The following is a 23,778-nucleotide window of genomic DNA, read 5'->3' as shown; positions in this document are numbered from 1 at the left end:
GATGACCAGAGACTGCGGACATAGTACAGGAGATGACCAGAGACTGCGGACATAGTACAGGAGATGACCAGAGACTGCGGACATAGTACAGGAGATGACCAGAGACTGCGGACATAGTACAGGAGATGACCAGAGACTGCGGACATAGTACAGGAGATGACCAGAGACTGCGGACACAGTACAGGAGATGACCAGAGACTGTGGATACAGTACAGGAGATGACCAGAGACTGCAGACCTTTGGGGAGGGGGGGGGGGGCGGGTACCCGAATTTGACAGGTACCCACTACTACTTCCGTGTAGATGTCCTCCCCCCTCCCTCCCCGTAGTATTGTGGGACATGCGATAGGTCCCTGAAGACTATGGGGCCATTCAGAAAGTGCAGCGCTTCTCACGCATGCACAGTGGGCACCCGGCTGTGAAGCGCAAGCTGTTACAGCCGGGTGCCGGCACTGAAGATGCCGGCGTGAGGGAGAGAAGACGGCCGGTGAAAGCGGAACACCACTGGACCGCGGGACAGGTAGGACCAAGGAGCGGGTTCTTCTGCACAGTAGAGCCAAGCGGCCGGCCCGGTATTCTGACACAGCAGCGGCGGGAATACCAGGCCAGCCGCTCCATATGACGCACACACATTTCCCCCCATTTTTGAGGGGGAAAAAGTGCGTCTTGTGGAGCGAAAAATACGGTATGTGTTTTGGGTACAATGGCCTTTTTACTTTCAAGATGAACAGTAAAATATAATCTCAGAATATAAGAATGTTCCAAAATCTTATAACCTAAAACAACATGAAACACCCCCTCCATCCACCCCAATCATTATTAGTTAATTCACCCTATTCCATTTACAGACATAACATAGTATAAGCAAGTACCTGGTGTATCCGGTTCACCTGTCCGATGACTGAGTAGTCATCGAAGGGTGAGCGCGTGGTACCTTCATGACCGGGTAGATCCACACAAATCAGATGCAAGTTCTTAGGAAGGAACTGTAAATAAACAGCATTTCTAAACGGACTATATTCACATCAGCAATATACAGTATATATACAGTACTGTGCATAAGTCATAGGCAGGTGTAAGAAATATTGTAAAATAAGAATTATTTCAGAAAAAGTGTTAGTTCCACTTATCAAAATGGAAAGTAAATGAGCAGAAGAGAAATCCAAACCAAACAAAAGTTTGGTGTGACCACACTTTGCCTTCAAAACAGCATCAATTCTTCTAGGTTGTACGCTCTAACAAGAAGGGCCCTCTGTTTCTTCTGGTACCAAATTGTATTAGAACTGTAATGTCTGCCTTAATTTTGCAAAGCGCTGCAAAAACTGTTGGTGCTTTAGAAATCCTGTATAATAGTAATAGGTGCACTTGTACTCTTGTTTTTGAAGGACCTCGGCAGGTAGGTTGTTCCAAACATCTTGGAGAACTAACCTCAGATCTTCTGTGGATGTAGGCTGCCTCAAATCCTTCTGTCTCTTCATGTAATCCCAAACAGACTCCATGATGTTGAGATCAGGGCTCTGTGGGGGCCAAACCATCACTTCCAGGACTCTTTACACTTTGTTCTTCTTTACACTGATGGTAGTTCTTAATGACATTAGCTGTATGTCTGGGGTTGTTGACCTGCTGTAGAATACATTTGGGGCCAATCATACGCATCCCCGATGGTATGGCATGATAGAGAAGTATCTGCTTGTATTTTTCAGCATTAAGGACACCATTGGTCCTGACCAATTCTCCAACTCTATTTGCAGACAGGCAGCCCCAAACTTGCAAGGATCCTCCACCATGCTTCACAGTTGCCTGCAGACACTCATTGCACTGCTCTCCAGCTCTTCACAAGCAAACTGCTGCCTGCTACAGCCAAATATTTCAAATTTTGATTCATCAGTCCAGAGCACCGACTGACATTTTTCTGCACCCAGTTCCTATGTTTTCTTGCATAGTGGAGTCACTTAGCCTTGTTTTCATGTCCTATGCACAAGGAAATATAACTGCAGCAGCTTTCATTTACCCCTCTACACCTGAATTGGTCTCTTCTAAAAGGGAAGAGCTTCAACACCTCTACGTAGTGTCAGAGCTGGGCCCCTTCCTCACACAACATCTCTACACCCAATCCTACTATTATCTGGCTCGACAGCCAGCAGAAATATGGTAGAGACATGAGGGTGCTGGCAATCTCCTTCACCACTAGGAACTGCTGGAACTTTGTATAGTCACCAGCACTTCATATAGCTAGGCACCAAATAGGAGAAGGAAAAAATGTTTCTTGAACTATATTGAGCCTTAGGACTCCTCTCCTAATTTTGAGGATTGGTTCTGCACCCCTTACCATGCTACTCTAGGCACTGGCCTGCAAGTACCATTACGATGAATAAAGCCCTGAATATAGGGAACTGGTCCACTTCTGCTTCACATATGGTTTATCAGGTTTTTTTTTTTTTTCAATCAACTCACTTCCAATATATAGCTATGAGCAATTAAATATTCCAATAAACAAGGTTAATGTCCTCTCTCACCTTGGCTATAGCCAGCCACATGTCCTTATGGGCAGAAAATCCATGTAACATAAGGATGGATGGTTTGGGCCCCGGTCTACCTCAACATGTGTAGCAGAATCTGTAGTTTCCATAGTTGGCAAATTTTACTTGCATTCCCAAGGCCCTGCGCCAGTACCTGAAACAAAGAACACGTGTCAGCACTGGAAATCACAATCAGACAAATTAAAGTGTTACTAAACCCAGGACCCCGCATCCACTATATCCGGTCTCCCACAGTACACAGAACATGGAAATGCAATTATTTTAGTAAATATAAACTGCTAAATACCTTTTCTCAGCAGTGAGAGCAGTCTTGTGACTTCTATCAGTGTCCAGCCAAGCACTAGCTAAAGCTTGTAGGAGAAGTTTAGTATAGGTCAAGTTTTTAGGGTGGAACATGTAGCATGTTCCAGCTCCTGCACCTTCTTTCCCCCCATCCACTCCCTCCATGTGACATCTGGCAGGGGATCCACTCCCTGCACCCGCTGTCACTTTTTAAAATTAGCAAGGCTATGTGGGGCTCCGCCCAAATAGCCACATCATTCATTCACAGTTTCCTGTAAGTGTTAATAAACCCAGGACCCTGCATTCACTATTTCTGGTCTTCCACAGTACACATCACATGGAAGTGCAACCATTTTAGTGAATATAAACTGCTAAATACCTTTTCTCATCAGCAGTTACAGCAGTCTTGTGACTTCCAGCAGTGTCCAGCCGAGCACATGTTAAAGCTTGTAGGAGTTTTCATTCTGCTCTAGGAGGATGCAAAACCCCTGACCTGTGCTGATTGGCCCTGTGCTGATCACATGCACTCTCCCAAAAAAAAAAAAAAACCTCTCTAGCAATACACACCAAATTGAGCATGTGCAAAATGTCTGTCTTCTCAGGAGATAAGAGCAGGTTGCTTGAAAAAGAGGAGGAACAGAGAAGAAAGGGTCAAAGGGCCTTTTTACACAATGCGGAGGATTAACCCCTTAGGTTCCACAGTGAGTATAACAAGCATGCTTTACTGCATATACAGACTGATTTTACTGTTGTGGGTTTAGTAACACTTTAATGAAATCAAATCAATTTTAGGGCTGAGCTATAATGAGAACTATGCCTATGACTGTACATTGATCTTGTCAAACTGTTAAATCTGTTAAAATAAATACTCATTTGGTAGTTAATTATCAAGGAGATTCCGGTTAGTCTCTTGGCAGTTTGTTTCAGAGTGATGGGCTTCAGAATGGGCACAACATATGGCAAAATATTGACAGGCAGAAATAACATAAGAATAGTATACAGAATCATCATATGCCTCGATATAGAGACACAGTGCAGATCAAGGTATGGGGAGTCAATCCCTGGGGTCAGCCCCCTGACCATGTTTATTGTGGTTCTCGACATCCTGAGTCCTGGCTCCCAGGAACTTTAGCTTAGTTTATACCATGCAAAGGGCAACCATGTGGTTGTGTAAAACAAAAGGTAACCTAATGCACATCCAAATCACAACCTCAGTGCATAAAGGGTTAATTCCATAGAACCACAGATTGGTTTTCCTCAAGAAAGACCCAGGAATCATACTTCCATAAATAAATAGTAGGCAGCACTCCAAACAGCTAACGTTTTGATTTTCATATATTTAAGAATGAAAGCATAGTATAAAAAACAGACAAGTACATCATTGTACATAGACAGGGAGGAGATCCAGGTTAAAAGAGTGCAGGGAGAAGAGGCTGTGGGGACTGGTCTAGCAGTGCTTAGGAGCCTGCAGGAGCAGAGGGTCGGGTAGGTAAAACTGCTTTAACAACCCCCTAGACATAAACAAACAGTTAAAGTATAACTAGGCAAACCTTCTTTTAGTTTTTGCATAGAGTGGAGAGGGATTAGAACCCCTGTCAGTTTTCTATTGAAGTCTGTGTCCCAGTTAGGGAGATTCACCTTCTCTGTTTGTTCGGTTTATCAGTGAAAGTACAAGAAAATCTCAAATTTTGGGCTGTCCCCAGAAAAGTAACAGAGGGGAAATCTTCCAATGGGGACATTAGTTCTGGTGACCTGGAAGTCCCCAAGGAATTCCCTTAATTTGCAGGGATTTCCAATCACTTCTTGTTTGACAATGGGACAAGAAGTGAAGGGAAATCTCCCCAATGGGACACAGATGGCATAAAATAAACTGAGAGGGGTTAATTTTGGGCTGTCCCCAGAAAAGGAATAGAGGGGAAATCTTCCAATGGGGACATTAGTTCTGGTGACCTGGACGTCCCCAAGGAATTCCTTTAATTTGCAGGGATTTCCGATCACTTCCTGTCTGACAATGGGACAAGAAGTGAAGGGAAATCTCCTCAATGGGACACAGATGGCAAAAAATAAACTGAGAGGGGTTAATAACCTCCCTTACTCTATCTAAAATGTAAAATAGTGTTGCCTGTAGTTCTACTTGAACCTTTGCAGTGTGCTACAAGGGATGATTTCAAGTTTCCTGGAGTTCAGCCTTTAAGAGAACAGTCACCAGTGGGCGTTTGTAATCATCAGAATCACTACTTTTGGGCTCCAGGTACCATATACTAGTGTCCTATATTACAGTGCGTGCATTTTCATCTCACATTCAATAGCGCAGCCTTACCAATAATAAATCTTGATGAGAGCGGCGGGCCACAGGAAAAAGGAAGTCACAAAAGCCAAAATCGGGATCAGCAAAGTACCTCCAGCTATTAGGAACATATTCAGTACATCCAGGTCCATGGTCCTTAGACCTTGTGCGGAAAGAGAGGAAACAGACTTTAGTGTGAAATTCAGCAGTGACAGTACAGCACTTCTTCCAATATCCATACATCTGTGTGCAGAGAATCAGCGCAGGTGTCTATAGTTCTGTAGAACATGAAATGAATGGGCAGACATATAATTTATATGACAGAAGAATCATGAACAGCTAATTCTCAGAGCAATCATCCAGCATTAAAAAAAACAACACTATTACTCCACACTAGATTTATTCTTATATTCCTTACTTGGGCACATTTAATTTCCAATTGTTCTGTATTTTTATTGACTTACAGAAATATTTGAACACCCTGCGATTTTGAAAGTTCTACCACTTAGAAATCATGGAGGGGTCTGAAATTTACATTGTAGGTGCATTCCCACTCAGAGACAGAATTTAAAAAAAAAAAATTCAGAAAATCACATACAATCATAAAAATCATACAATGCGATTTCCTGAATTTTTTTTTAAATTCTGTCTCTCAGAGTGGGAATGCACCTACAATGTGAATTTCAGACCCCTCCATGATTTCTAAGTGGGAGAACTTGCAAAATCGCAGGGTGTTCAAATACTTCTGTTCCTCACTGTACATTGTATTGTGAATCGTTATCTTTTAGTCCTCATGCACATTGGACGTTTTACAGCGGCTGTTTTTGGCTTTGAGGGTTTTTTTCTACAGCCAGTAAACCCCCAGCATGTTATCCTATGTGTCCATGCACGAATAGACTGTAAATCAATGTTGTCTGGCAGAGGTGTTTTTTGGCTGGAAAACCCCTCAGAACTAGTTGGTTTCTAGAAGAGTTTTTTAGCTATAAAAACGCTTTAACGCTGAAAAATAGTAAATCGTGGTAAACCAGCGTTTTTGGACTTTTTTTTTTACCACAAAAAATTTTTTGCGCGGTAAAAAAAACCTCTAAAAAAAATGCAAACACGAAAAAATACAGCAAAATGCCACTAAACGCTAAAAAACGTTTTTAAACATGACTTTACATACCAGCATTATTAAAACACCCAGTGTGCATGAGCCTAATAAATCCAATTTACAGAAACTTGAAACAAATCAGCACAGCCAAGAATTATAAGAAATTAAAGAACTACATATTCCAAAGTTGTCTCCGTGCTGAACCTTCATTTCTTAGCCACTGTACCTAGGCAAAGCCTTGTACACACGGGCCGAATGTCAGGTGGCATTGGCCGGTTCAATAGAAACTGGCCGACATTCGGCCTGTGTGTATGGCAGCCCGTCTGACAGAAGCCAGCCAATCGACCAGCTTCTGTCAAAGGGGCATGGTTGTGGGGGCCTGCGGGCAGGGGGCTTATCGGAATCTGGAATCCCCCTTTAACAAGGGGGCCCCCAGATCCCGGCCCCCCCATGTGCATGAGGTACATAGTACCGATACTCATTCACAAAAAGTGTAGTGTGCTAAAAAGACAGGACATAAAATAAATGTTATGTGCAATTAAACCATGGCAACATCTAATGTTTGTGTAGTATTATGTTCAGCAGACTGTGTTCTTCTATTGTTGTGACTTAGATGACGTTCAGAGCACATTTTATGCCCAACTCATGCAAAACTCCACGTAATCCCAAGGGGTTCACATACTTTTTCTTGCAACTGTACACTTATTGGTATTTTTACAAAAATATGTAGCAGAATACATTTTGGCCTAAATTTCTGAACAAACTTGACTTTTTTTTACGTGAATTTTTTTTTTTTATTGGATATGGTTTAGAGCAGAAAGTAAAAAATATTGTTTCCAAAATGTTGACGCAAAGTCTGCCATCACAACACTCTATGCCTAGGCAAGATATGGTTTTGAACAGAATGGACACATTTCAGCTTTTTTCCTTCTTTGCTGTTGAACTACAGAATCAGTCTTCAGGCACAAGAGCTTTTACTGTCCCCTCCATTACAGTCTGTCCGCTTTGCGTTGCAACACAAGATACTCTAATAAAAGCCAAGGATTTCTTTAGAGATGTAATCTGTGCTCTTGCTACAACCTCTTCCCCAGCATGTAATGGAGCTGGAAAGTGAATGTCCTGGGAGAGAAGCACACAGCCTCCCCCAGGTAGTTTAGTGCCCAGGACCGCAGACACTAGGCCATTGAGTAGAACACCATGAACAACAGGTTTCCCAAATCTTGTCTTCTTGGCAAACTCCTCATCCAGGTGCAGTGGGTTCGTATCCCCAGTAAGTTCAGAGAACAGGGCGACGTCCTTCTGAGTGAAGATCCTAAGGAGCTCAGCACTATCACCAACCCGCAGGTGTAAAGGCCGCCACAATGCAAAGTTGTACCATTTGTATGATGATAATGGACAGCTGGAAATACCAAGTATTGTTCCTCGGGTGACCAAGTTGCGGAACATTTTTCAAAATAGCTAGTCAAGGACTAGTTCTCTGCTGTTACCTGCCAGTGCCAACAAGAAGGGAGAAACCTATATATATAGAGAAAAAATAATACTTTATTTAATAATCAACATGAATCAATATGTTTGTATATTTTATAAACACTGCTTGCGTTTATAGTTTTATATGTAATTTTATATGCTTTTGAGACCTGTCATGCCAGGATGCAATATAATGCATACTGCAGGGGTGAACAAATGTAGATGAATTCCAGTCTGTCTAACCCAGGAGCCAGATACACTAACTAGAGTGGACCTCAAAAGGTTAGAGACATTGTCTACCTGGTTCCTGGGATTTGTTCAGCCCTGGCATTCTATGATGAAAAAAAAAAAAAAAACCTGATATGTTTGTGATGGACTGATCCCTTAATATTTAAATGCTACTTTATAGCTGCATATAAATACCAGGTATGCTTTCTTGCAAACATGAACTTGAACAGTAACAATAAATCTGTGGTGTGTTAGGTTTTGTTTCCATTCCAGAAGCTCAGAAGGATCACAGAACAAGTCTGTCCAGTTAGAAAGTTCACTGGCAGGAGCTTCTGATCTCAGACCTGCATGAAAACCCAGTGTTATTGTTCTGTACAGTGACAGCTTGTCAGATAGGTTTACCTGTAAAACACGCAAAGAGCACTCCTGGTTCTGCTTCACAAATCCACTGCAAGAAAAGAATGTCAACTTAATCAGACATGCAATAAACCATTGACAATACATAATATGGAGTTCTGAAAATACATTTACAATAGTGTGCTGCTAGCAAGTACAGAACTTTAAACTAATCACACAATTCTCCATAGATAAGATCTCATGCTTAGTATGTAAAGACTCCTTTTCAATGAAAGACGAGACCCCCTTGGATTGTGCAATTTTTAAATGTTGGGAAAACGATTCTAATCCTACCTCTTTGCATTAAAGCAGTCTCCTAACTTACTCATCTGCAATTAGAGGTTTGTTTACATACAGTGAGGAAAATAAGTATTTGATCCTCTGCAGAATTTTTAGGTTTGCCCACTTACAAAGAAATGAAGGGTCTATAGCTTTTATCGTAGGTGTGTTTTAAAAGATACAGGCAAAATATCAACCAAAATTCCAGAAAAAACACATGATACAAAACGTTATAAATTGAGTTGCAATTCAGTGAGTAAAATAAGTATTTGATCCCCTACCGACCAACAATAATTCTGGATCCCACAGACTAATCTGTGTACCACATGAGCACATAGCCAGTCATGTCAATTTAAGAAGGCACTCCCAACGACAACTTGTTATGTGTATAAAAGACACCTGTCCACAGAATCTCTTTCTTCCATTCAAACTCACCATTAAACCTAAAGAGCTGTCAAAGGACATCAGGGAAAAGATTGTAGAGCTGCGCAAGGCTGGAATGGGCTACAAGACCATTAGCAAGAAGCTTGGTGAGAAGGATACTACTGTTGGAGCAATTATTCACAAATGGAAGAAATACAAAATAACTATCAATCGCCCTCAGTGTGGAGCTCCATGCAAGCTTTCACCTCATGGGGTAAGGATGATCATGAAAAAAGTGAGGGATCAGCCCAGACCTATATGGGAGGAGCTTGTGAATGATCTCAAGGCAGTTGGGACCACAGTCACCAGACAAACCATTGGTAACACAATACGCCGTAATGAAATCCTGCAGTCCCCGCAAGGTCCCCCTCCTTAAGAAGACACATGTACAGGCCTGTCTGAAGTTTGCCAATGAACATCTAAATGATTCAGAGAAGGATTGGGACAAAGTACTGTGGTCAGATGAGACCAAAATTGAGCTCTTTTGCCATTAACTCAATTTGCGGTGTTTGGAGGAAGAAAAATGCTGACTGTGACCCCAAGAACACCGTCCCTACAGTCAAGCACAGAGGTAGAAACATTATGCTTTAGGGGACATTTCTCTACTAAAGATACAGGTTGACTTTGCTGCATTAAGTGGCTCAAGAAGAAGCACATTAAGGTCATGGAGTGGCCTAGCCAGACTCCAGACCTCAATCCTACAGAACATTTTTGGAGGGAGCTGAAACTTCAAGTTGCCAAGCAACAGCCATGAAACCTGAAGAGAAGATCTGTAAAGAAGAGTGGATCAAAATTCCTCCCGAGATGTGTGCAAACCTGGTAACCAACTAAAAGAAACATCTTACCTCAATGTGCTTGCCAACAAGGGTTTCTCCACCAAGTACTAAGTCATGTTTTGCTTGGGGATCAAATAGTTATTTTACTCGCTGAACTGCAGCTCAATTTATAACATTTGTATCATGTGATTTTTCTGGGTTTTTTTTATTGATATTCTGTCTCTATCATTTAAAACACACCCATAATAAAAATTATAGACCATTTCTTTGTAAGTGGCCAAACGTCAAATATCTGCAGGGGATCAAAGAATTATTTTCCCCACTGTATGTGTTTAGTTTTGCAAATAGTATAAGACCTTTTGAAAAAAATTGCAAATGTATGATCCTATGTGCTTGCTTTATAAAAAACATCCATCTTTAGAATTTTAGTTTACAGATCTATCCCCTATGGCAGAAATTCTCAACCAATGGAAAGTACTGATAGCCGAGACAAGCTGCAGCAATGAATCAATCATCTCTTTTCTAGCTTTTGTTTATTCGGCTGCGGCAGGAAAGAAGGAGGGGTAGGTCGGACCTCATAACTAAGGTTAAAAAGCACCTAAAACATGGGACAAAGTACTACGTGTACTTTGACTCACCTGGGAAGTGGTTCCCAACCACTGGGTGATGGCCTCCCTCCTCCCAAATTTCCAGCCAGCTGTAGATTGCCTAACCAAAATAGTGCCCTCTACCTCCCATAATAACCACCTCCTGTCCAGCTGTTGTATATAAACGTCTGGACGGTGGCAGTGCAGGGTCAGGTGGCCATTTATAAACAGCCTCCCTGCCCCCTGCTTGTGCCCGCTCCCTGGGAGCGCGCAGCACTGCAACCCGGTGCCCGCTGTGTCCTCCGGGTACAGTGGAATACCGATCGTCAGACGGGACCTCTGTGCAAGGTCCCGATCATGTGATCACTGATTGGCCAATCAGTAATCACATGGAGAGTAGTAAGCAAGATGTAATTTCTGACACCTCTGCTTACTATGTGTGAAATCTATGAATGATCACAGAGGTCACATGGTACAAGGCTATTCACAACAGCCTTGTACCATGTGACAAGCTGTGATCAATCACAGCTCACACAGTAGTTCTCAATGGCTGCAACAATGCAGCCAGAGAGAAGGAGAAATGTTTGCTTTTACAGCCTTTATGGGTGTAAAAGCAATCAGTGTAAAATAAAAAAATAAATAAATAATCTTCATCACCCCCCCCCCCACACACAAGTAGTACAGTGTCACCATGTTGACACTGTACTGCTAGGGTGACAGTATGTATATAAAAATAAATATAAGAAAATAAAATAAAAATGTAAAAAAAAAAATGTTTAAACATTATAATTTTTGGTTATAGACTAATTTGGGTTTTTTTTTTTTACTAAAGAGATAATGGAATAAATTTTGGTCAAGATTTATTATGAAATATTTATTTGCAAAATTTTATAAGAAAAACAATTTTTTTCAAAATTTTTGGACATTTTCATTTACATAGCAAAAAAAATAAAAATCCGAGCGGTGAATAAATACCATCAAAATAAAGCTTTATCTGTCTCAAAAAAATGCTAAAAAATTCATATGGGTACAGTGTTGCATGACCGCACAATTGTCATTCAAAGTGTGATAGCGCTGAAAGCTGAAAATTGGCCTGGACAGGAAGGGGGTAAAAGTGCCCGGACTGGAAGTGGTTTTAATATGACTTTTTTTTTGTACACAAAGTTGTCACTTTAATGATATATTGCTCGCACATGCCATGGGTATATGTGGAATAACACCCCAAAACACATTATTCTACTTCTTACAAGTATGGCCATACCACATGTGAGAGACATTTTGGCAGCCTAGCTACATACATGCCCCCAAAAACCAATGACCACCTCCAGGCTTTCAAAGGGCATATTTCCTCATAGTACAAATGACCCCTTTTGGAAAGTAGACACCCAAGGAATTTGATAAGAGGCATGGGGAGTATTTTACAGATAAAATGTTTGTCACCAGGGTTTTGAAAAAAAAAGAAAATGTTTTGTTTTCTTTCTTCATTTTTCAGAAACATGTGGCAACAAATTAGATCTGAAAAACACTCGCCATGCCTCTTAGCAAATACCTTACACATACATACATACATACACACACACTTCCTTTACACGTTCTTCACATACCTGCTGTTGATTCTCAATATTGCACACAACGTCTTATCATCATATTTTAACAAGTCCAAGGGACAAGAGGCTCCCACCTAGAAACAAAAACACAAAGAAAAGGATAACTCAGTGGACTGAATAGCAGAAATTGTCATGAACTAAACTGTATATAAAGGATTTTTTTTAGCTAGTGTAGGGAAAAGTTAAAACCTCTGTCATGTTTTTATTGAGGTCTCTGACTATGATAGGTAGATTCACCCCTCTGTCATGACAATAAATGAGCAAAAATCCAAAATGTAAGTGTTGTCTCCAGAGAAAGAGGTGAGGAAAAGTCTTCCAATGGGGACAGCTGTTCCTGTGGCAAATTTCTAAATGGAATTTCTGTTCCCTGAAATGGATTTCCTCTCACTTTCTGTTGCATTTCCAGGACAGGAAGTAATGTCCCCAGATGAGCAAATGCAGCAAAATAACTGCAAAGGGGTTTTAGCTCTTGATACTCTTTCCAAAACAAAAAGTGTTGGCTTTACATATTATGGCCAGGGATGAAATATTTTATTCATAGGGGCTCATTCATACGAGTGATCAGACCTCATCCGTATAAACCCAAACACTTATTAATTACACAGGTTCTGTGGCTGATTAAGGAGGCAATTAAACTCACATAGTGCCTTGTCTGCATTAAATAAGCCTCAGAACCGGTGTAATTAATAAGTGTTCGGGTTTAAAAGGATGAGGTGGCAACCCTAGATCAGACCCATCCTCCGATCTAAGCTGCTGCCTGCTGCGTGTTATCCAACTTGGAACTTCATACAGACAGCCCACAGAGGTGGATGCACGTGCAGCGGCTTTACAGACACAATCACATGTCATAATTTCACATGCAAGCAGGTGCATGGATCCGAATGCACAGGTTCTGTGTTCGTGCAGCTACTGCGTGTGAATCCACTTCTATGAGCTGCCTACATGCAGCTCTGAGGTGGATTCACGCACAGAAAATGAGTCCTTAGTGTCTGTCTATTAGTTGCTCTTTACACCAGTTAATAATGAGACAGGCAATTATAACCAATCACAGAAAAATAAGATAAAATCACAGGTAACAATGGAGTATTCTGCATGTCACAATCAGTTAAAAAGGAAACTACAATGCACCCTCAGGCAGTTCTCAATTTGAGTTAAAGTGGTTGTAAACCTCTGACATGAAATATGAACAACATATATCCTTCTATATTGTGTATTTGTATCACCCAGGGCACTAAGCGTAATTTCTTTTTGCTGCCTTGTTCCTCTATCTGCAGTCACTTGTGACAAGTTTTCCTGACCCCAAGAGAAAAAAGATGACAGGAGAGGGCACATCCTGTAACTGACAGCCTTGGCAATGTTCCTGTGTGCTGTGTGAAGGAGGGTGTGTGTCCCTTCCCTCTAATCGGCTTTGGAAACGCTTCTCACTGAGTGTAACTTCAGCTCCCCGACCCCTGTAATTCAGAGCTGAGAGATCCTGTGTAAATTCTGCACTTTGAATGGATTTAGAGGACAGATAGCTGTAGATAAACAGGTCCAACTTATGAAGGAGGATTTGTTTCATCTCTGTGTATCACCTGAGGCTAGTCACTTCACTGGGTATGTGAAAGGGCCAATTCACACCATAGAAACGCAGTCCAGATGCGCTTTTTCACCCTTTTTTCTCTTCAATTTAAATAGGGACATGTGCAATTCAGTGCACTTTTGGTGCATTCCAGTGCGTTTTACTGCGTTCCAATACAGTTCTGTGCAGGAAAAATGCAATCTGTTCTACTTTTTTTCTGCAACTGGAACTGCAAGCACTGATGTGAACTATGACATTGACAACCATATAACCTACTTTCTGTGTAATGTGGAGGCAGAAAAAAAGCAACTGAAATGCATGTAGTGTGAACTGGCCCTAAGGGTTTACAACCACTTCAATTGTTAAGAGGACCATTTTTACTATGAGTTCACATATTTACATGTGTTGTGCCTGCTGTGCCACATTTTTATGCTTTTTTTTCATGTACAGATAGGGTGGCCTCTGATAGAGTGGTTTACTGATTAGCATCCACATTGAAGAACCAAAGGGATAAAGACAATTATTCACAAACAGAATCAGTTGTCGTGAATCATTCCAACTGAATGATAGTCTTGCACTGAATACAACTGTAAAGCTAAGTTCACATTTGTGTGATGTGGTAATGCATGAAAAAAAATCACATGAATTCCCGCAATGAACAAAAAGCGTGCATCCTTTTTGCAGGCACATAGCGACACCCCAACACACCTTGCTAAAATGTGTGTGATGTGTTTTGGTGCAGTGGGATTAAGGGGAAAAAAAGTCAACTTTTGCACATGAGAAGCCAAACAAAATGAATGTATACCCTAAATGTGATGCACCAAAATACAGAAACACCTGCATAGGCGTGAACAGAGCCCTACACACACTGCACTGAGACTATGCACTACTAGATCCATGGAAACGTGGCTGCTATGCTGTATGCTTGAAATCAATTAAAAAAAAATACTAAAATCAGAAAAGTGAAAATAATTCCAATGATGGGCTCATGCACACAGCTGATTTGGGCCGTACACTGCCCAGACCAACATAGTTCTGCGGAGGTAACACAGGTGTTCCAATCAGCAGTGGAAGGGCAGGAAACCTGTATAAATCAATAACAGGCTGACAAGGTCTGTATCTGTTTGCATGTAATTGCACATGGAGTGGTTATCTGCTGTTCGGGATGGATGTGCGCTCCAGGACATGGACATTCTGGGGTTGATTTACTAAAACTGGAGAGTGCAATACCTGGTGCAGCAGTGCACGGTAGCCAATCAGCTTCTAAATTCAGCTTGTTCAGTTAAGCTTTGACAAAAACCCTGGAAGCCGATTGGTCTCTATGCAGAGCTGCACCAGATTTTGTCCTCTTCAGTTGCAGTAAATCAACCCCTCTGTGTCTATAGGCACGGATCCATCCCTGCACACATGACTGCTTTATATGTAATTACATCTGAACACCAGTGAACAGTGTCAGCCTAGTCGGCTGTGTGCTTTTTTTTTACTAAAGAGCATAGGAAGTTATGGTGATGGGAGATTAACAATTTTGTCATGTAGGGATGTGAAGAAAAATTCTCAGTCTTCTATCCTGGTACTGGAAGCCATAAAAGTGGACAGTCCATGAAGATCAGACACAACCGGTACTTACCTCTCCATGCAATTCCTTTACAGCAGACACAATCAGTGATTTGTACTGAGCTGCAGTCAGCTTGACACCTTCACGCTGAAATACTCTGCAGACCAAACACAAGTATATCAGTAAGTACACAGAGCTCCTATAATTAGGGATGAACACGGGCGTGGTTGGATCCTATTATAAGATATCTTCCTGCGCCTAGTGAGACACTCTACTACAGGTACTATCCTGCTGCTGTGCAATGTGAACAACACAAATATATGAAAAAATAAAATAACAGCGCAAAACATAGACCTCTACATAAAATCAAAAAAGTGCAAAAAAATTTTTTGTAAAACAAAATACAATTTAAATGGTGCAGTCCATCAAATTCTTATATAAATAGTGAAATCCATCAAAATAAACTAAAGTTCAAAAATATTCAAAAATATATGTGCAAAAAAAGGAAAAAAAAAAAAAAAAAAAGAAAGAAATCTTTTCACATTCTTCTTGTAAAGAAACTTCCACCTTCCACCCGTGAAAACCAATATCAAATGCACTCACCAGATATAGGTGAATAAAACGCCTTTTAGGAATTTTATGGGATCCTACACCCTCTTTCGTATCCACTCTATAGGAATCCTCTCCTCCAACATGGGCTCCACCATCCGACCAGGGAGAAAAAAATCTCAAATAGTGTAATATTGTAAGACACCATTTCATATGTGAAATCAAGGATTAAGGCCACTCACATTAATTTCACTTTAAAAAGGCATATTTATTAAGGCAAGCTTCTCTCCAGATGAACAGTAGATGCAAGGTAACCTCTCACAGAATCTCACATCACAGTCCCAGGTTCCAGCAGAAGCTCCACAGAGACCACACATATATAAATCCCACAAAGATGGCCGCTGGAACGCACCACTCAGCGTGCGCTCCACTCACCGGAAGTGACGCCGGACATGCAAAATAAAACCTGGGATCCTAGCCTGAACCCAGGTCAGCAAGCCCATCAGGAACTGTTACCTGTACTGGGCTAATCATCTGCAGCTAAGGCATTCCCCACTCCACAGCCAGATGTATACACGCCCCTGGTATATGTGCAGCTGCAGGGAATTACTCGGCCACCGATGATTGGACCAGTACAGGCGACAGCTTCCTGGCAGGCTCGCTCCTTGGGTTCAGACTAGGATCCAAATATGGCCAAGTTCATCTATAATTATATTTAGTGTATTGTGCCTGAGCAACTCACAGCTGGATCTTCAGGTACTGATACTCAGAGGGGTTCTTCAGCACAGTCCTTTCACATGAAACTGGTTCCGATGGAACGGGTCGCCCTTCCATGTTTACACAATCCAGTTATTTCTAGGAATATAAATCACAGGAAAATAAAATGCTTCCATTTAGATATATAGGCTCCCTAATAGAAACTAGTGGAAGTGCCCAAACGTGCCCCCTATGCTCCTTCATCCAGAGTGGGGGCACTCTAATACAGGAGGTGTGTTACTGGCCAGATCACCTGGTGAAAACAGAGGGGGAAAAAAGACTAATTTAGCACATCTAGTGAATTGTAAGCTGCAATATATTTCATGTTTGGGGATAATACCACCTTATTGACAGCTGGCATTATACAGCCCACTTCCTGTGAGCCCAGGTTGTCATGGACACACCACCCTTAGGGTGCATCATCATTGCCAGTCCTGAGCTCACAGTACACAGGATGGCGCTCACATTAGATCACTTCCGGGGACCTGGAATCTTTCTTCCATGAACCTGACTCATCTGTACAGGAGAGCGGGCCGCACTGACATCCTCATCCTTCTCTCAGCTCAGTCATCTGGGAAGTACTGCAGCCAGCCAGAGCCAGGAGATGTGTATTGTAGGAGGAGGTCAGCCATGGCAGCCCCTGGCTTTCCTCTATCACATGTACACCAGCCTTTCTTCTCAGCTGTATAATCCAGACAACCTATAAGAATCACCATAACCCTCTGTACTCTGTATGTCCTACACCCCGGAGCCACTACACTCACCATCCCTCCACCTGGACACCTCTCACACCGAACACCAGAGGAAAGACAAACCTGCACATGGCTAACCAAACATGTCTGCACTGCCGGGGCAGCGAGTTCTCCAGGATCCAAGGCGACCGCCATATGTAAGAGGACCAAAGAACCATTCATATTGGCTGCAATGTCCTCCGCAAAATGGCTCCGAAATGGAGACAAAATAAGAACTACGCATGACCTCTATGGACTGTGTCCTGCGGGCGTAACTTTGTAAATTGTCCCCCTAGAAACTGTGACTTGTGACTTCCTACAGCTAAAGTATATTCTATGCAGTACAAAACCTGGTGTGTTACTGCCATCTAGTGGACAAATAGGAATTTACACTAGCGATAGAAAACATCACAATGCTATGGTTTTCACTCCTTACATTTCAGAACCATGAAATAAACTGGTTCAATAACCGGCGTGTTACTGCCACCTGGTGGTCAGATAGGAAGTTACACTAAAGTCATAATACTGAAATTTGTTCAATAAAAGGTGTGCTACTGCCACCTAATAGAAAAATGGGAAGTTACACTAACATTACTATTATTATTATTATTATACAGTATTTATAAAGCGCCAATAGTTCGCTCAGCGCTGTACATTACAAAGGGGGACAGAACATGTGACAGAACAATACCAATACAATGTGATACACGAGGGGTTCGAGGGCCCTGCTCTTTCGAGCTTACAATCTAGGAGGGAGGGGGTGGTGGCACAGGAGGAGATAGCTGTGGGGGATGGAGTGGTAGGAAGAGTGGAGGAGGTCGGCAAGTTAGCAGGGGGTGGGGTAGGCTTCCCTGAAGAGATGGGTTTTCAGGGTGCGCCTAAAGGAGAGGAGAGTAGGTGATAATCTGATGGGTTGGGGCAGGGAGTTCCAGAGGATGGGTGACACCCTGGAGAAGTCCTGGAGGCGGGCATGGGAGGAGGAGACCAGGGAACTAGAGAGAAGGAGGTCTTGTGAGGAGCGGAGTGTGCGTTCTGGGCGGTACTTGGTTATTAGGTCAGTGATGTAGTTCGGGGCAGTATGGTGGACAGCTTTGTACGTCAGCGTTAGGATTTTGAATTTGATCCGTTGCGCAATCGGAAGCCAGTGGAGGGATTGGCAGAGGGGGGTGGCGGAGACAGAGCGGTTGGAAAGGTGAATGAGTCTGGCAGCCGTATTCAGGATGGACTGAAGCGGGGATAGCCAGCGGCGAGGCAGGCCAGTGAGGAGGGAGTTGCAGTAGTCGAGTCGTGATATGATGAGGGAGTGGATGAGCTGTTTAGTGGTTTCTGGGGTTAGGAACGTGCGGATTTTGGCGATGTTGCGGAGGTGGAGTCTGCACGAGTTTGTTAAAGATTGGACTTGGGGCTGGAAGGATAGGTTGGAGTCCAGAATGACACCCAGTACTCTGGCCTGCAGGGCGGGTTTGATGGTAGCGTTGTTGCATGTGACGAAGAAATCAATGGGGGGTGGTGTCCGGGCTGGGGGGAAGAAAAGAAACTCGGTTTTGGAGAGGTTCAATTTAAGGAAGTGGAGCGACATCCAGTCTGATATGTCGCTCAAGAAAACAGAAAATAAGCGAGCGCTTGAAATAGATATAATGAGCAGCGGCTGTACACCAGAAAGGCACCGTATCAAACCTTCAGGGACATAAATATAAAAAGGGGGGGGTGCAGCGCTACATCTTAGCAAAATGATAAATCAAACACAGATAATAAACAATAAAACAGTGACTGTGTGCTAATAGAGCCACTGGAACCAAATATCCCTATTTGTTGCATAGTTTGCTTGAAAGGGTATATACCAGTGTGCAGAGGGTCCTTCAGAATTTCTAGAGTTAATGTGGTTACACCCCTTTAGCACCTGATGGATAAATGCATGCACTAGCTGTATGGATTTGAGCACAGGGATCTCTTGTTTGTTGTATTGTTGGGTCAGTAGCCAGACCTGAACCTTGTAGCTCTCCCCATTGTGTCTTTTCCCCTATGCTAGCATTGTGTCCACAGTAGCACTTGCGTAGGCAGGGCAGAGTAGGACTGGCCATAGAGGGATTACTTTGACGCAGTTGGCCAGCTTAAACATGTATTGCAATATGTGTGAACCAAATATCCCTATTTGTTGCATAGTTTGCTTGAAAGGGTATATACCAGTGTGCAGAGGGTCCTTCAGAATATCCAGTCTGATATGTCGCTCAAGAAAACAGAAAATAAGCGAGCGCTTGAAATAGATATAATGAGCAGCGGCTGTACACCAGAAAGGCACCGTATCAAACCTTCAGGGACATAAATATAAAAAGGGGGGGGTGCAGCGCTACATCTTAGCAAAATGATAAATCAAACACAGATAATAAACAATAAAACAGTGACTGTGTGCTAATAGAGCCACTGGATGGTGGCTATGAAGTGAAGGAAGTGAAACAGTCCAATGGAGGAGTGCTCTTAAGATCCAGGATGATCCTCAGACGTCCAATATTAGGAACCGTCAGGTGATAAAAAATGTAAAGACTGCGCACTCACCAGATACGCAATCTTTATGCGCATTTGTGTATAATATCACTGGACCTCCTGTGTCATCATCCTGGTCTGGTCAAATCTGGTCAGCATATCCTCCCTTGCCTGATATCCGGATAGATGCAGCTATTCCATGGATCTGGCTGGCTCCCACCAGAACTCAAATAAACAGAAAAGGCCACATAGTGTGATATCCTCAGGTATCTTTATTGTAGGCAAAGGATAGCAGGAAAACCAACATGTAAAAAATTACTGACCCAGATGCAAAATCAAAGATGGCCGCCGGGGCCCCTCGTGGTGCCGGCGGTGAAGCGTCCAACCTGCTGTAGCTCTCCCTGACGCGTTTCGAGCGAAGGCTCGTACTCATAGGGGTGCAGCTTACAGTGGTGGACGCAAATGACAATTTTAAATACGAGCGATGGCGCATGCGCAGTACGCCGTGCGCCATCTTTCCTATGCTGAATGTCCGCGCGACGGGCGCCATTTTATTGTAGCCCAACCCGATGGCGCATGCGCAAACGCCCTGTCGTCGGGTACGCAGAGACAACCAGCAGAAACGAATGCTATGAGCACCAGGGATGACTCACTCATATGCTATAAGCGCCAGAGATGATCAAATCAATAATTTGACGCTATAGATCACCTATGTGGAAACCAACCAAGATAATATAATTATGGGCAAGAACAAAGATGGATCTTAATGAACAGATCCAAATTCATGTTATATAGCCCGTGTTTATCACAACAACAGTAATGCAAATGTATAGATACTCCGTATGAAAAACTATATTCACATAAATGAATTAAAAAATTATTAAGTTAAAAAATTAAAAGATTATATTCATGTGAGAACCTGGTGGTCATACATATGTAAACGTTGGCAAAAAGTCTGCCAAACATAAGTACCCATATATATAAAGTTATACCTGAATACTAAAAATCCAAAAATACATAAATCCACAGTATATATAATCAATACAAATATAAAATAATACATACATCTGTAGACCCATCGGTCATTAGTGCATGTAGAAAGTTAGAATAATAAAACATTAAATATTAAAATTACCTGAATAACAAAAATATATCATCAGAATAACAAAGAAATAAAGTTATATAATATTAAGTGAAATACACACTAGGATCAATGGCAAAAATACATATGTGTATATAGAAAGATATCTAGATAGTCCCAATCAGCTGTTATCAATGAAACTATTGATATCCAATTCTATATTAAGTCCATTGGGGCGCATACAGTCCATCTGGAATATCCATTTCGTTTCCATTTGCGAGACTGCTCTTTTCTTATTTATGCCTCTCCAATGGGCTTGCACTGTGTCAATACCCACAAACTGCAATGAAGATGGGTCCCTGTTATGATGGGTCCTGTAGTGTAATGATAAAGAATGATCTTTAAAGCCCTTTTTTATGTTGTTAACGTGTTCACGGAGTCTATCCCTAAGTCTTCTAATGGTGCGCCCAACGTACTGTTTTTTGCACGGACATTGCAAAAGATACACGACATTTTTGCTGTAGCATGATATAAAGTTTTTAATTTTAAATGTCCTGCCAGTACTAGTTGATAGAAAATTGTCGACCCTCTTTTTCCTTTTGCCATTACAGGTGCATATAATACACTTGTTGCATGGGAAGAAACCAGTAATATTATTCAAAAAGGAAGTGTTCCTAGGAGGGTCGATAATATTTGGGGCTATAAGATTTCTCAGAGATTGTGCTCTTCTATAAGTAATCTCAGGTCTATCAGGAAGGATATTAGTTAGCACTGGATCCGCCTTCAAAATCTTCCAGTTCTGATTAATGATTCTAGAAATCGTCCTGTATTGTCTAGAAAAAGTAGTAACAAAGGGGCAGATTTTTTGTGACTTTTGTGAGGTATTGTTAACAAGCAGAGAATCTCTATCCATATTTCCTATCTCATGCATAGTGCGAGTAAGACATATCTCATCGTATCCCTTTTCCAAGAATCTATTTTTTAATATAGATGCCTGTGACAAAAAGGTATCAACAGAGGTACAGTTTCTTCTCAGCCTTAAGAATTGCCCTTTCGGTATGTTTGAAAGCCATAGTGGATGATGGCAACTGCTAATGGGAATGTATCCATTCCGATCTGTTCCTTTGAAGAAGGAGGAGGTTATTAGGGTGCCCTCTTGGTTCATTAATGTCAGATCCAAGAAATTCACACTAATCTTACTGTAGTCAAAGGTTAATTTAATATTTAAAGTGTTGTTATTAAGGGTACCGAAAAAGTTAACCAATGTTTGTTCATCCCCTTTCCAGATAAGCAGTATGTCATCAATATATCGTCTATAGAAGTATAATTCTGGCCAATCCCTGGCATATATAATGTCCTCCTCCCATCTAGCCATGAACAGATTTGCCAGGCTTGGAGCGAATTTCGCTCCCATAGCCACGCCCCTAGTTTGTAGGTAAAAATTACTGTCATACCAAAAATAGTTTCTAGTCATAGCGAAATCCAGAAGGGTAAGTATAAATTTTTTATGAAGAAGAGGCAAAGTAGATTCATTAAGATAAAAATCCACTGCTTGCATACCCTCTGTGTGGTCAATGCTCGTGTACAGAGAAGCCACATCAGCTGTAACTAGAAATGTATCCTTATCAACATAAAGACCTTGGATGTCTTGTAACACTTGTTTAGTGTCTCTCAGATAGGATGGCGTTTTCCGTACTAGCGGTTGTAGGAAATAATCTATGTATTGTCCTACTCGAGAGCACAGAGATCCAATACCGCTTATGATAGGTCTACCGGGAGGGTTCTCTAGGTTCTTATGTATTTTAGGGAGAATGTACATAACTGGTATCCTAGGAGCCGATGGACATAAAAACTCCTTCTCTTTCTTATTTATAACATTATCCGAATAGCCTTTGGCAATAATGTTTTTAAGTGATTTTTTATATGTACTCAAAGGATTCTTTGGTAAACGGCAGTATGTGTCTACATCTCCAAGAATATTATATACTTCCTTATTGTAGCTATCTTTATTCATTAGTACAACTCCTCCTCCCTTATCCGCAGGCCTTATGACTAGGTCTTTCTGGTCAAGGAGGGAGTTAATAGCTTTGGAAGTCCCATGCTGATTTTTATGGTTCTTTACCTTCACAGCAGCTAAATCCTTCAGTACCGTTTCTTTGAAGGCATTAATATAACTATAATTTTGTGGGGGAGGATTGAATAGGGAAGCATTCCTTAGGTTAGAATAAGTGTTCATGCTAGTGTTATTTCTAGCGATAGGGTTCGAGTGAAAATATTTTTTCAAAGATATTGATCTTACAAATCTATGTATGTCAATATATGTATGGAATTTGTCCAATTTGTTATTTGGTGCAAATTTTAATCCCCTATCTAATAAATCCAACTCTTGGGAAGTTAATATTTTCCCACTAAGATTAAAAATCCCTTTACCCTTTATAGTTTCCTCTTTTTTGGGTTTGTTGACCCTTTTGCCTCCCCTTTTTCCCCTGCTCGAACGTTTCTTTTGCGTGAGCTTTCCTGGTCTAAAAAATGAACCGGAGTGGGATTCCAATTCTCATTTTGATATGTGGAATGGTTAGTTGTAGGAGGATAGTAAGTATCATTTCTATATGGTGGGGCATATGGTGGTTGCCTAAATGACTGCTGAGGTGTTCTAGGTGTAGGTGTCCTGAACTCATCCTGTCTATATGAGGCTCCATAATTCCTTCTCGGGGAGTTATAATTGCCATACCCTCTGTTATAATTATTGTTGGGGGGTCCAGTACCCTGTTGTTGAAATGGTTTCTTGAATTGGTTATCCCTATAACCTTGATTGGGATACCAATCATAGTTTCTTGAGCCTATATTGTTGTCTGACATAGACCTCAGTGGTTCAAAACGGTTGGACGTGGGTATATTACTATTATAGGTGACCCTAGTTTCCCCAGATGGCTGAGATTGGTGATGATATGTATGACGAGAATGATTGGGGACCCTCCCGCCTTTATTATTTTTCTTTGGTTTAGATGTATATGAATTAGTCTCCATGGGTATAGGAGGCTCATTCGTGGGTTCATCTAAGTCTGTTTGCCATTTAAAAACTTTATTTTCGGCATAGTCC

General features: G+C 41.7%; 3 protein-coding genes across 5 annotated transcripts in view; all 3 read right to left on the bottom strand.

Annotated features, from left to right (window-relative positions):
* LOC149434110 (monoacylglycerol lipase abhd6-A-like) overlaps positions 1-5,628 on the bottom strand; it is a 29,830-nt gene extending 24,202 nt beyond the window's left edge. Inside the window, 3 exon segments of the mRNA XM_089664096.1 lie at positions 872-985; positions 2,516-2,672; positions 5,142-5,628. Of these exon segments, the coding sequence (XP_089520222.1) occupies positions 872-985; positions 2,516-2,672; positions 5,142-5,347 (477 nt within the window). The 5' untranslated portion in view covers positions 5,348-5,628.
* A 1,342-nt stretch (positions 5,629-6,970) lies between these two features.
* On the bottom strand, positions 6,971-7,647 carry LOC149434109 (hydroxyacyl-thioester dehydratase type 2, mitochondrial-like). The gene has a single exon (XM_089664097.1). It carries the CDS (start codon positions 7,645-7,647, stop codon positions 7,153-7,155), a length of 495 nt encoding a protein of 164 aa, XP_089520223.1. The 3' UTR covers positions 6,971-7,152.
* Positions 7,578-17,334, bottom strand: LOC149434108 (ribonuclease P protein subunit p14-like). 3 transcript variants are annotated; one of them, XM_089664101.1, is made up of 6 exons: positions 17,201-17,334; positions 16,372-16,484; positions 15,153-15,237; positions 11,962-12,038; positions 8,299-8,344; positions 7,578-7,716 (listed from the first exon to the last, which is right to left on the bottom strand). In XM_089664101.1, exons 2-6 carry the CDS (start codon positions 16,461-16,463, stop codon positions 7,660-7,662), a joined length of 357 nt encoding a protein of 118 aa, XP_089520227.1. In that variant the 5' UTR covers positions 16,464-16,484; positions 17,201-17,334; the 3' UTR covers positions 7,578-7,659. The 3 variants fall into 3 exon arrangements, with proteins under 3 accessions (XP_089520227.1, XP_089520224.1, XP_089520225.1); XM_089664098.1 differs by having other exon boundaries at positions 17,150-17,214; XM_089664099.1 differs by lacking the exon at positions 17,201-17,334 and adding an exon at positions 16,851-17,136.
* Between the last annotated feature and the right edge of the window lie 6,444 nt (positions 17,335-23,778).

The sequence above is a fragment of the Staurois parvus genome, unplaced genomic scaffold (assembly GCF_062004578.1).
Source record: "Staurois parvus isolate SC_StPar_1 unplaced genomic scaffold, SC_StPar_1.0 ptg001834c, whole genome shotgun sequence".
Taxonomy (NCBI): domain Eukaryota; kingdom Metazoa; phylum Chordata; class Amphibia; order Anura; family Ranidae; genus Staurois; species Staurois parvus.
This window is presented reverse-complemented; position numbering and strand designations above follow the sequence as displayed.

Coding starts and splice junctions, on each gene's coding strand:
- LOC149434109 (XM_089664097.1), bottom strand. CDS start 7,647: ATGTTCCGCAACTTGGTCACCCGAGGAACAATACTTGGTATTTCCAGC.
- LOC149434108 (XM_089664101.1), bottom strand. CDS start 16,463: ATGGAAGGGCGACCCGTTCCATCGGAACCAGTTTCATGTGAAAGGACT. Junction 15,238..16,371: donor CAGTACCTGAAGATCCAGCT/GTGAGTTGCTCA, acceptor TTTGGTCTGCAG/AGTATTTCAGCGTGAAGGTG. Junction 8,345..11,961: donor ATATTGAGAATCAACAGCAG/GTATGTGAAGAA, acceptor CTTTTCTTGCAG/TGGATTTGTGAAGCAGAACC.